Below are 12,932 nucleotides of genomic sequence, written 5' to 3'. Positions count from 1 at the left end.
GATATAAAGTAGTGCCTACTTCACAAACTAAAGGTATAAATTGCTGTACCAGCACATGTGGGATTTGGATTTGAAATTTGAAAATGATTAGTACCATTTTTGTAGCAAAGTATTAGAATTTTTACTCCGCAGGGAATGAGTTATAGCGTGTTCAACTCTGCTGCCAGTGACATGCCAGTCCGATATCTGTAGAATTTGAGTTGAAAATTACACCAAAATTTTTACCTAATGGGTTTCAATATCAAGAATCAAGAATCAAGAATCTGTTTTATTGTCGTCCCACAATATTACAATGCATTGACAAAAGTCATTTTGTTATACATTTACACAGTATAACAAGATAGTATAAAATAAAATACATACTAGACACTTATGGTTAAAAGTACAAAGTCAAAAGGAAATAAAATCTAAAAGGCTAAAATCGTCTATACTACACAGAAGCATTTCATCTATACTATAAAAGGCTTTTTTCTTTTAACCACTTAATTACAACATTTTTAAAGTTTTTACAGGTAACATCCTTAGCAGACATAGGCAGCTTGTTAAACAGTTTGATACCAATATAAGAGTATGCGTGCTGAGTTTTTTGTTAGTCTAGCGTGCTTTTAGGTCCAATAAGGTCTCGTTGTCTAGTGCAGTAGTCATGCTTAGAGCGTCTAAGTTTTAAATAAATCTAGATTTTCTTTAACATACATTAAGCTTTGCAAGATATAAATGGAAGGAACAGTGAGTATACTATGCTTTATAAATAGTGGCTTACAAGAGTCAGTGACATTAAAATTAAACATTATGCGCAAAGCTTTTCTTTTGGCATAAGAAGACCTCCTTAGCCCCACCTGAATTTCCCCAAAGAAAAGTTCCATACAAAAGATGTGAGTGGAATAATGCAAAGTATGCTTTCATTAATAGACTACAGCTTGTACAGGTTTTAAAGTTTTTTTAGTAAAAATATAACTCTAGACAACCGAGCACAAAGAGCATCTGTGTGATGTTTCCAGGTAAGCTTAGAGTCTAAAGTTTAATTCCAAGTAGCTTAACTGACTTAGTTACAGAACTGGTGCTTAGGCTAAAGATGATGTTTTCTGTCTTATCTTCATTCACACATAGGCCATTGGCAGAAAACCAGAGGATGGAACCTTTCCTCTCATATATGTGATCATGGCTGCATTGATTTCAGGATTTAAGTTTAGAGCACATTAACGTAGTTCATCAGCATAAAGTACACATTTATTAGGAACAAAATTTGGAAAATCGTTAATAAAGACAGTGAATAAGAAGGGACCCAGGACAGAGCCCAGGGGAACCCCGCTTACCACCTGCTTAAGATCCGACCTCTGTTCGCCTATTTTAACAAACTGGTATCGCTGTGATATATAAGAAGTTATAAGTGATAATTCGTTACCTTCAACTCCATAGTACTTTAGTTTCTTAATAAGTTCTTGGTGAGGCACAGTATCAAAAAGCCTTGCTTAAGTCCAATAGCAAAGTGTTAACTTCTTCTTTATTTTCAAAACTATTAATAAATATATGAGACAACACTCTCAACAGCCTTAATAGTAGATAAGCTTTGCCTAAAACCAAACTGTGCAGATAAAAGCAGGTGGTTAAATTCAAAATAATACTCAATTTGACACTTAATAATATATTTCAACCAACTTAGATAAGACAGGTACCAAGGCAATAGGTCTGTAGTTATTTACATTATTTTTATCACCTTTCTTATAAATAGGGACAGTGACTGTTACTTTTAGGCACTGTGGGAAGAGTCCAGCGTTGAACATCCAGTTTACAAGAAAAGTAAAAGGATACAAAATTTCACAAAATTATTTTTTTAATTACAAAATTGGAGAGTCCAAAGACATCCTCAGCTCTTGAGTTACTAAGCCTAGTGGTTGTCTTAAGAATATCAGTAGGATTTACAGTGTGCCATTTTAAAGATGGTGCCTTAGGTTCTATTTATGCCAGACGACTCTATCATATCACTGGAACTAGCTGTATTTAAGCCTAAATTAACATTTGTACTATTTACATGACTAGAAATATTTACAAAATAGTTGTTAAAATTCATTAACAGAGATAGAGGTAGCGTTTGAGAGCATTTTTTTGAAGCACGCCCTGTTTCTGTATTAATTACTCTCCAAGCTGCTTTGCATAGGTTATGCGACTGTAATATGAATTCATCATTGGCGTTCTTTTTTTGCTAAGATTATCTGGTTCCGATATAACTTCTTAAATTCTCCTATGGTTTTCTAATAGGTCAGGATTAATTTTACATTTTTCATAACTTACATCAAGTAGTATCTTAATTTTAGCTAACAGAGGTGTATACCAACATTTGGGCTTTTGTACCTTATTGCCAAGATTATTTCCTAACTTAGTTTTCAAAGGACAGCAGTCATTAAAGTTGTGAGACACAACTTCCATAAAGTTGTTAAAAGCTACATCAAGAACATCTCCAGCAATTGCCTCTGTCCAGTCAGTGTTGCTTAGTCTATACTTTAATTTATTAAATACTAACATCATTTAATACTCTGTAAGTATAGTTTGATTTTTACAGACATATTAGCAGGCGAGGAAGAGACATCAGCATTCGTGCAGACTAATTTAAATATTAAAAGCAGACCCAGGTGGTCAGAAATATGAGCCTGTAACTGTTTTAACAACTATACATTGAGGGGTGAAGGTTTGAGACAAAAATTATCTAAGCATGAAATTTCCTCTAGTAGGTAAATGGTTGAGGCAAAAACAGTCGTAGGACTTGAGGGTGTTGATAAATTTAGTTTTTGAAGAGCTGCATCTATTGAGATCAACATTTAGGTCTCCCGCATAAAACAATCTTAAAATTTCGATACTTAGCATTGTTGTTAACAAAATCAAGAAGCTGAGACAACTTATATACAAAACCATCTAAAGATGAATCAGGGGTACGATATACAGCTATGACTAACAATTTTATAGTACCAAAGGCTATCATTACAGATTCAAACAGTTTAGGTTCACAAATAGAGTCAATATTTACAACCGAAAAAGGGTGTGGAAAGGCTTTCCTTTACAAAAAATTGCAGCTCCACCGTATGAAGAATGTCCTGCAGAAGCTATCAGCCAAGATGAAATTATCTGGTACATATAGATTAATCTCGTTTTTGGTACACCAATGTTCATTCACACAAAGTATGTCCGCAATTGGTACTGCTGTTAAATATGTTAAGTAAGTTCAATTTATTCCTTATAGACTGGATATTAATGTGGGGCTAAGTGAAGTATAGTTTTCACAAGGTCCATTAGGCCCAAGTTGGGAAGCACTTAAAATAGGCTTTTGGCAATATACTTGCACTGACGATAATAGTCCTATGTACCCGGTTCCTTTGCAGTCCCGGGTTCCAAAAAAAGACATACCAGAGCACTCTTACTAGAATATCTAAAGCGTGACACATAAATACCTGCAGGCCAGACATCCTGGTTGAACACATTCTCCCAAAGTGGCAGAGGGACTCCAATTTTAAAGGAGCTGTAGCCTGGAAACCTATTTTTTAGTTTAATTACTTCATAACTACCACTGACAGTATCGTTTAGGTACTGTTTCAGATCTTCACATTGAACATTTTCAACCAAAATCTAGACGCAAAAATGTGTCTGTATTTCTCCACAGCCCTCAGTCTTTCATTATTAACAGAAGCCCTACCTGTCAAAAACATGGGCTTTTTATTTTTATTTGTCATCGTATTAGGTAAACTATGTTGAGTTTTCGTATTAGGCCTAGGCCTATTACGCTTTTTTGTAGGTAACCTTAACAAACCCACTGTTATTGTTCAATTCTCCACTTCCTATATTATTCCCTTGTTCCAAGTCCAACGTTTCCGATGTCACGTCACCGCCGACAAAGTTACATACTGGAACTTGAACTTCAGAGTTGGTCGGTGACTCACAGTCCTCCGAATTAGTTGTAACTTACTTTATTTTCAAAGCCGTTGCTGACCGCAGACTTTTTTTTCCCATTTTCAATCATGATGTTTTTTCGTGCTACAGAACTGATTGGCAGCACTGATGAAACGTTTCTGTCACTAAAAAAAGATGTCCGACTGTCAGATTTATTAGCTACTGAAATCAAATCAAGACATCTTTAATTTCTTGGTTAGAATTAGCATAAGAACTATCATTGCCATTTAAAATCATAGGACACAAGTTAGTGTTCTTGTGTGTAGATTTCAAAACACTAGAATATGAAATTGTATTATCATTGCCGATTAAAACATCGCCAATTGCCTCAGTGTGGTTAACTCACGATAGATGATAACCTGGCATTTTCTGCCTCCACAATGTCCAAACGATTGCATAGATCACGTTGGTTTTGCGTTAAATCAAGAATTTGGTCGGTTAGAATTTTTATATGTGAGATACAATCACACGTAGCACTATAGTCTTCTTTAATAAAAGGTTTTGGCAGCCGGTAAGACACTTGCAACGGCACTGTTATCTTCAGGATCCACCCTACAACTGTCACATAGAAAATTTAGACTTTTCACCTTTAGAAAATGAAAAATCTTTCCTCTCTTTCCCCGCACATGCAAAATGGAACCACTTAAGACACCTCCCCTCACACATAAACTCCTCCAGAATGACTTGTAACATTTTTCGGACAAGCTCCACATAACGGATTTCTTATTAGACGGCGCCATCTTATTAGACGTCCAATATATTCCAAAGTAATAGAATTTGTTTTCATTAGGAAAACAATTTAATTCTGTTCCCAGCGATTGGCAACGTTGAAACTTTAATTACAATTATTATGAAATTGGAATTAAAATAATTAGTACTAAAAATATTTCTGAACGCCACATTTGTTATGCTAATTATGTCACTAGTGTATTGCTGGTCTTGCTGAATTGAATACTTTTTAACTTTTGTTCTTAAAGGGTGAAAATTCACACACACACATCCCTCTACCTAGGTGTTGGGGGATAAAAGTGTTAATGATGGGCAAATTCAGAATTTTCAAATCCAAATCAGAAATCTTAAAAAATTGATTGATTCTTAAATTAAAAATACTAATAGCTTTTATTAACCTCAGTATGATTTAAAAAAAAAATCATCACCAATCTGATTTCTGCCATTTTTAAACTTTTGAAGATAGTCTGATGGTAAACAGTAATCCAAGAGTACCACTCTATTGTAAAGGAATTTGCAGAGGTTCAGAGAAATAGCTGTATTTAACCCTTGCAGTGGTGTAAGTCATATAAGTTCAATGGTTGACCATGCTCTAAACGGTATGCGCGCATATACAGGCAAAACGATTGTTTGCATGGTAGTTCTGAGTTAGTCTGTTAGAGTGTGCATGAAGTAAGTTTCAATAGTTTAGAGCTGTGCTGCATACATCATGATCACCTCTGTGCTTATTGATGGATGCTAAACAAGTTTTTGTGTCACAGATGGCAGTTTGGTAGTTCCGCTTAACACCACAAGAACATATATGCGTATAATATTACCAAGCTGAGAATAAAAAATCTGCGAAAATTAAGAAATAAAAAAAAAATATTTATATACAGTTTCTTTTGTTACATATAAAAATAAAATAAAATGAGTGGTGAGAATATATAGTTTTATAAACAATCAGTAATTCTGTTCTTCATAATTCAAATGGTTGGATTTATTTTATTCATACTTTTTTGTAGTCTGAACTCAGTTTTTGTCACTTACACTAACATTTTAGTACTTTTCAGTATTTTATTATGGTTGCTGCTATTATATGCTAAATCTTAGACACTTCATCATTTCTTGGATTTCACTTGAAATAAGTAATGAAATGATGGGAATATTTCAGAATCCTGGGCAAATTTGGTGGAAGAAACCGCAAGATGATGATTGAGCCCCAGCGTCTGGAGTACAGTGTGAGAGAGACCCCAGGCCCTGCTGTCGTCACTCACTTCCCAGACCACAACAAGCCTGTGGAAATGCCATTGGAGAAGGTAGGAAGAACTGTCTGTTTGTCTGTTCTGTTCAATCGTCATTTGTAGTTTCATAGACAAATATAGTGCCATAAAAATATTAACAAAGTACATGATGAGTGTAATGTGTAAGACTTTGATATTACAAATTAAGTCACTGTACAGTTAAATTATTTTTCAGTTGAATCAAATAGTAATATGTTGAATAATTATTTGGCAAATTATAACAATGAGGTTTGATCAGTAACTTCATGTAGGGTGACAAATGATAAAACGTTTTGTACCTGTAAGCTTTTTGAACAAAGAATGCTACACGGGCAAGCTCGATCTCTTTCTTCTTCATGTCAGCCAGTGAGGCAGGGACTTGAGAAGGTTGGGATAGGAATGGTAGTTTTGTTCCCTCTTATGCTGACCTCGTCTGTGTTATTTTTAGAAACAATGAATGACCTTGGCAAAACTGTGATATCAGTGATATTATGCTAGCTTTCTAATGTGCATTGAGATGTAATTGTAGTGGTGTGACAGTTACAGTCTTAATTGGTATTTAATGTTTTGTTTTTAGTAATTGAGCCGAGATACAGGTTGGGTTAGAATTAACCCTTCCCACGCCATAGACGGATATATTAGAATGGTAGTCTTGAACCAAAACGCCAAATACAGTTATATCCGATATTATAGATATAATGTCTCTTGGAAAGTTTCTTTAGTTCACAAAAGGGCTTTGAAATGCAGGTGCACGCTCCGCGCTTATCGCGGTTGCCAAGGAAGTATTTATAAACAACCTTCACTCAGCGGCAGGGGGACGGGAGCGCCCTTTGTCTAATTACGACTGCTTGCTCGCCAGTTCTGCGTCTCCTACAGAGCCATAACCAAACATATCATATCAAAATTAACTCTTAGAGAGCTGAATACAAATTCCTATATTTTTCCTAGCGTGCTAATAGTGTAAAAAATAATTTTTTAATTTGTTTAAAGTTCTATTTGGTTTAATATTTCTAAAGTTATTATAGTGAGATCAAACATAAAAAACAGAATTTTTTAAAGACTTGTATTTTTTACAGATTAAAATGTAATACAGAACAAAACACAGAATTTTCCAATTTAAAAAATAATTGTGAGTGAAACACTTTGAAGCATGAAGTGTTTTAAATTGAAGTCATAATTTGTTGAAACAATATAACTGTAAAAATTTTCAGAAATAACGTAAAACACGCAACTCAACACAGGAACAAGCTTACGCGCAGGTCTCATGAACAGCACTGCCGCTCTCACCATGCGGGAAATCCCGTAAGACGCGCCAGTCTGCAGGTCAGAATGGCTTTTGTTTGCTATGACAACCAGTTTCGAGTGACCGCGAACCATGAATTGAGCGCAGTCATTGTCTGAGATTCGGACAACTTTCTACCTCATTCTATCGGCAGTTTTAGGAACTATAGTTTACGACAAAAATAAAAACTTTGATTGCGAGATTTCCCGTAATACGCGTGGTAAGGATTAAAATGTATGTGAAATAAACAGTTTTTTAAATAGTTCTTTTTTATTTTTATCATTAAATACGCTAATTTTAAGTAAAATGCCCTGTTTTATACTGTTTTTCTTTGACCTTTTATAATTGAGCTATAGTAAAAATTAACTTTGAACTTAAAGAATCAACATTGTTTTACTTGTCTTGGCGTTATAGGAAAGTTAATGGATTTATTAGTGGCGTGCAAAAGGTTAAGTTAGTTTGCTTACATTTAATGAGGAATAGTTCCAACAGTCTAGTATAGCATAGTGTTAAACGTTTTTCATAATTATGTGGTGCCTAAAAAACATATTGGTAGTTCCTTTGTTGCAAGTAACATATTTTCTTCATTTTGGGGTTCCATATCAAATCATTCTTTATTCAATATATGTACATGTATACACAATGAATAGAGTAAATGACAATGGTAATCATTAAAAACATACTACTAACTATATACACTAACTTCTTTACTAAACTAAATTATCTTTTATCACTAAGGAAGATATAATAATAATAATAATAATAATAATAATAATAATAATAATAATAATAATAATATAATAATAATATAATAATAATAATAATAATAATAATAATAATAATAATAATTTTTATTTGTCATGAAAATGTATTACATCATTGACAAAGTCATAGTATATTGCTTATTGTTAACCAAGTCAATACAATAGTCAATAAAGTCTTACAAGTAAATTAAATAAAATAAATAAAAAAATCACAAAAAATGACAGTACAAATTGTCAGTAACAGTAACAAACACATTAAAAATCAATACTTTTGGTGTTGAAGAATTCATCTAGACTGTAAAACGGATTCTCCAACAACCAGGAATATAACTTATTCTTAAAGATATCAAAGGGATATGAGCAATATTTTTTCTCCAGAAAGTTATAAATTTCAAAGATACTACAACATGACTGGTGAGGGTTTTGCTTAATCGAAAATGTCCAATTTCAGCATTGTTTCGATTACGCGTGTTGTGGTCATGAATTTTATGTTTAAAATTTAACAAATTTGGATTTTTATGGATGTAAACCACCGAGTCATATATATACAAATTTAGAACCGTCTGAAAACGAAAATTTATGAAATGGGGTTTGCAATGCTCTCTGGTATCACACTTTTTTAGAGCCCTAATTGCCTTTTTTTGTAATACTAGTATTTCGGAAATTCTGGTGCAATTACCATATAGGACTAATCCATATCTAAAAACAGATTGGAAAAAGGCAAAGTATGCGGCTCTTATAAAATTTAGTGGTACAATATCATTCAGTCTACTCAGAAGATAAATGACTCGTGAGAGTCTTTTATTTATATAATCAATATGTGTTGCCCATGTCAAATTTCTATCAAGGTTGATACCCAAGAATTTAACTGAGTCTGAATAGCTTTCGTCCAATGACCCAGCAATATGCCTAAGAGTAAACAAACATTTTTGTTGTTTTTGTCTTTATTTAGCAAAAACCCATTAGCATGAAACCAGTTTGATGCATTTTTTAATGTATCATTTGCCAACAGCTCCAGATCATGTACACTTTGACTGACATTAAAAAGTGTAGTATCATCTGCATATAATATGGTTTTCGAGTTAAGAGATAATGGTAAATCATTTATATAGATTTTAAAAAGAGTGGGGGACCTAGGACGGAGCCCTGTGGAACTCCCCACTCCACGAGGGCTTCTTTAGACCACTTACCATTATTAAAGACCAGTTGCTTGCGATTGTTAATATATGATTCAAAAAAATTTAGATTAGGCCCAGAAAATCCGTAATGTTTTAGTTTAGATATAAGAATTTTACTATCAACACAATCAAAGGCCCTGCTCAAAGTCACAAAAAGTAGCCCGAGCAAAGCCCTTGCTCTCGAAAGCTGAGTGAATTTGTCTAACTAATTGATCTAGAGCATTAAAAGTTGATTTATCCTTTCTAAACCCAAATTGTGAAGGTTCCAGAAGGTTATTACTTTCCCCAGAAAGTAGTAATTTGCTTACAAACAATGATTCAATTAGCTTACCCAATACAGGAATTACAGAAATTGGGCGGTAGCTTTGAGTTGGTCCTTAGGACCCCTTTTAAAAATTGGACATACTCGTGAAAAATCTTGAGTTGCTCAGGGGAAAATACCGTCATGAAAGCAGATGATTAATAGACACTGCCAGAGGTTCAGCCACACTACCAATAATACTTTTTAACAAATTGTTAGACATACTATATATGTCTTGACTATCAGAAATTGCTCATTCCCCTGACAGCATCCAAAACATCATTTGAAGTAACAATTTTCCATTTAAAATGTACTAAAGCTATCATTAGAGATTGATTCCATAAGTTCAACAAATGTAAAACTGGAATTAACAACCTTATTTTTAATTTCTTTTACAGATTCGAGAAAAAAATCATTAAACACATCAGGCTCATATTACAAATATTTTGTTTGCTGTTTGCTGTATTATATTTAATTACATCCCAGGCAGCTTTACATTTATTTTTACTATTTTGAATGTACTCAAACATTTTTAGCATGTTTTGCCTCATTTATAGAACACCTGTATTTTACACTTCAACTCATAAAACCCCATATTTAGATGTATATTATCCCTGTTACATTTTCTTAATAATCTGTCCAAGAACAGTAAGCCTTTCCTTCATGATAGCTAATTCAGTTGTATACCAATCCTGTTTGTGATTTGTTTTTATGCTCTGTTCTTTTTTCTATTTACCCTTTTAACAACTTTGTAATGATTAATACTATTCAGTATAACATCAAAAATTTTAGTAAATTGTGTTGCAGAACTTTGCTTAGTATATTCACTTAACAAGGACGGCCAATCATAAGACTCCAGAAGTAAAGAGAGAGGTTTAATATTCTTTTTTAGGTAGTACCATGCTTTGAATACTATTTATATGTTGAGAGGTACCCCTTGAGTCAACAAATCCGTCTTTTTGACATGCATTAACAAGTATCCCCATCATGATCTGAGTAAGGAAACGATAAGGTAGTTACAGAGGAGACATATAAATTGTGATTAAAGATAAAAAAACATTATCTAGGCAATTTTTACCCCTGGTTGCATTTTTATTCAAGGGGAAAAAGTTGAACTGTCTTAAAATGTTTAAAAATTCATTTGCAGTTTTGGTATGTTTTGTAATATCAAACTTACTATTAAAATCACCCCCAATTATAATAGTGTAAAAATTTCCAATTCATAATAAAAATTTAAAAATTTCCTTTCCATTACTAGCAAAAATTCCTGTGGATTGCCATTGGGGAGAGTGATATACTGAAACTACAACAGTTTTACAATCATCTAGTATTGCAGCTGCTGCCTCAAAATTTAGTTCGTCACAAAACCTTGTTACATCACATTCCCTAGGCTTTAGTCTATCACTAACAAATATACAGGTTCCTCCTCTTATTTGTTTTGATCTACAAAAAATCTGCAGCACAAGAAAACCCAATGGGATAAGAACTAATTAATTTCATCTTTTGACAACCAGTGTTCTGTTAAGCAAACCACTGAAATATTTAAATCAAGCAAGAAACTCTCCAAAACAGAAACCTTATTCTTTAAACCTTGAATATTTAAGAAGATTATATTAAGGCTGATTGATTTTTGTATTGTGCATGGCAGTGCTGTACATACAGGTAGGCTAAATACATTGTCCTGATCTATCAGGTGACAGAGATAAATTAATTTGACTTATATTAGTACTATTTACAGTTGTGTTTTAAAAATATCTTGAACAACACCCTTACGATCTCAACAAGCACAGCACTAGACACTTTAGAACCTATATTTTTCAACCGCACTACAATTTTCACTTTCATTTTGAAATGCTGAATGTGTGAAAGGCGGCTGAGCTGCAGAGTGGGTCATGGTTCCAAGGTGTTGCTCTCGGTACGGAGTCTTCAACACGGCTGTCTGCTGACTTCTGTAGTTGATGGTATTGCAGAGAGATTGACTGTTTTAAACTTTTTGATAAACTCAAGATGAGACATACCGTTTTGTAATTTCTCCAGATCCTTCATCAAAAGATACAACTTTGATAATTGCTCCAGTGCGATGTTGAAAATCTACAAGTTTTTTTAGCAAAATATTGTATTGGAACATTATCCCGTACACAGCCCATTGGAGAGCAAATAAGCTGTTTAAATTTTTTTAATTTGAAATCCTGTAGAAACTGTTTCAAAGCTTGCATCATAGTCAATCAAATTAGGCTTTTGGTAATGTCTAGTTTTCGTCACAAGACCATAAAATAGTTGCTCCTTCAGTTTTTTTGACATGTCAGATGATTATTAATAAAGTCATTAGGTTGTGGTCTATTAAATTTTTCTCTGAAAACCACTCGCCACGCCCTGAGTCATTTTAACGTCAGCTGAAATACAGTGAGAGAAAGCCGTGTCAGCAGAGTTTTTAAATTCTTCCATGACATCAAACATATTACTTTCAACTAAATTAAATTGGTAAGGTTGTATCCATTCTCTTCTCTTTATCCTGGTGAAAGATTGAACTTATAGTGTCTGAAAATTGAATACGCCAATTTAGTTTTTCCCCTGTTGTTCAAATGCAACCCGTGGTGTGTAAAGTGGAAACGTTTGAGTACTAGATCCAGATCAATAAGGTGAACGGAGTCAAGACGACTAAACTAACTCTCTTATATAGTTGTTAGCTTTGAGAATATGATTATGGTAACTATCAGTAACATGTAGATCACACCTCGCTGGGATTGTCGTTAAAAGTACAGGTGTCTTTTTGCTTAACTGAACCAGTTCTTGTTCCAAGGTTGAGTAAATTGGACGAAAGTCCTTACATAGAGTGGTCCATTAGTTCCTCCCATCACAAAGATGACATCATCCTTAGTATGTGAAAGCAGTCTCAGCTACTTGGAGGAGGCAGGCATTTGGCATAACTGAGCCTACTACTTTAAGGTTTGTTTGGATTAATCCACTCAATTTTCTGTTCTGTGCCAGTCCTCTACCCTGACTATCTGAGTACAATGAGAGTCTCAGTTTCCCTCCCATATCATTTCCTAAACTGGACAGCTTCTTTTTGTGGAATTTTTGTTTTCACGAGGTTTTTGCAAATTTGTCTTGTTTAATATTTAGTGTTTTGTTTCGAGGTATTTCTTCTGTCTTATTCGTCTTGATGTAAAATATCAGCTGCTTTAGTGTATTTGTACTGAAATTTAGATACTGATGTTTATGGACCAAGAATGCAAGCTGTGCCCTCTTGTGTTATAATATCAGCTTCTGATAGAGGTAGAAAGAATTTCTTCAAAGAGGCTTGGTGACAAAGAAATGCACCCCTCAGACAGTTTTGAAATAATATATATCAGTTGTCAAGAGCATATGGGATACCGCAATCATCGTTATTGGTTTGTTTTGGAGTCTGAATACTTGCTACTGAAAACTTTTTTAGACATGTTAAAATATGTATTAATTTTAGACAATTAATACAATTTT

At 33.7% G+C, this 12,932-nt stretch overlaps 1 protein-coding gene across 1 annotated transcript in view; it reads left to right on the top strand.

Moving 5' to 3' along the window:
* Positions 1-12,932, top strand: part of LOC124361819 (transformation/transcription domain-associated protein) — a 117,777-nt gene that overhangs the window by 12,488 nt on the left and 92,357 nt on the right. The window contains 1 exon segment of the mRNA XM_046815815.1: positions 5,819-5,963. Coding sequence (XP_046671771.1) covers positions 5,819-5,963 — 145 coding nt within the window.

This window comes from Homalodisca vitripennis, chromosome 5 (genome assembly GCF_021130785.1).
Source record: "Homalodisca vitripennis isolate AUS2020 chromosome 5, UT_GWSS_2.1, whole genome shotgun sequence".
NCBI lineage: Eukaryota > Metazoa > Arthropoda > Insecta > Hemiptera > Cicadellidae > Homalodisca > Homalodisca vitripennis.
The sequence above is the reverse complement of the archived record's forward strand: the minus strand, read 5'-3'. Positions and strand labels throughout refer to the sequence as shown.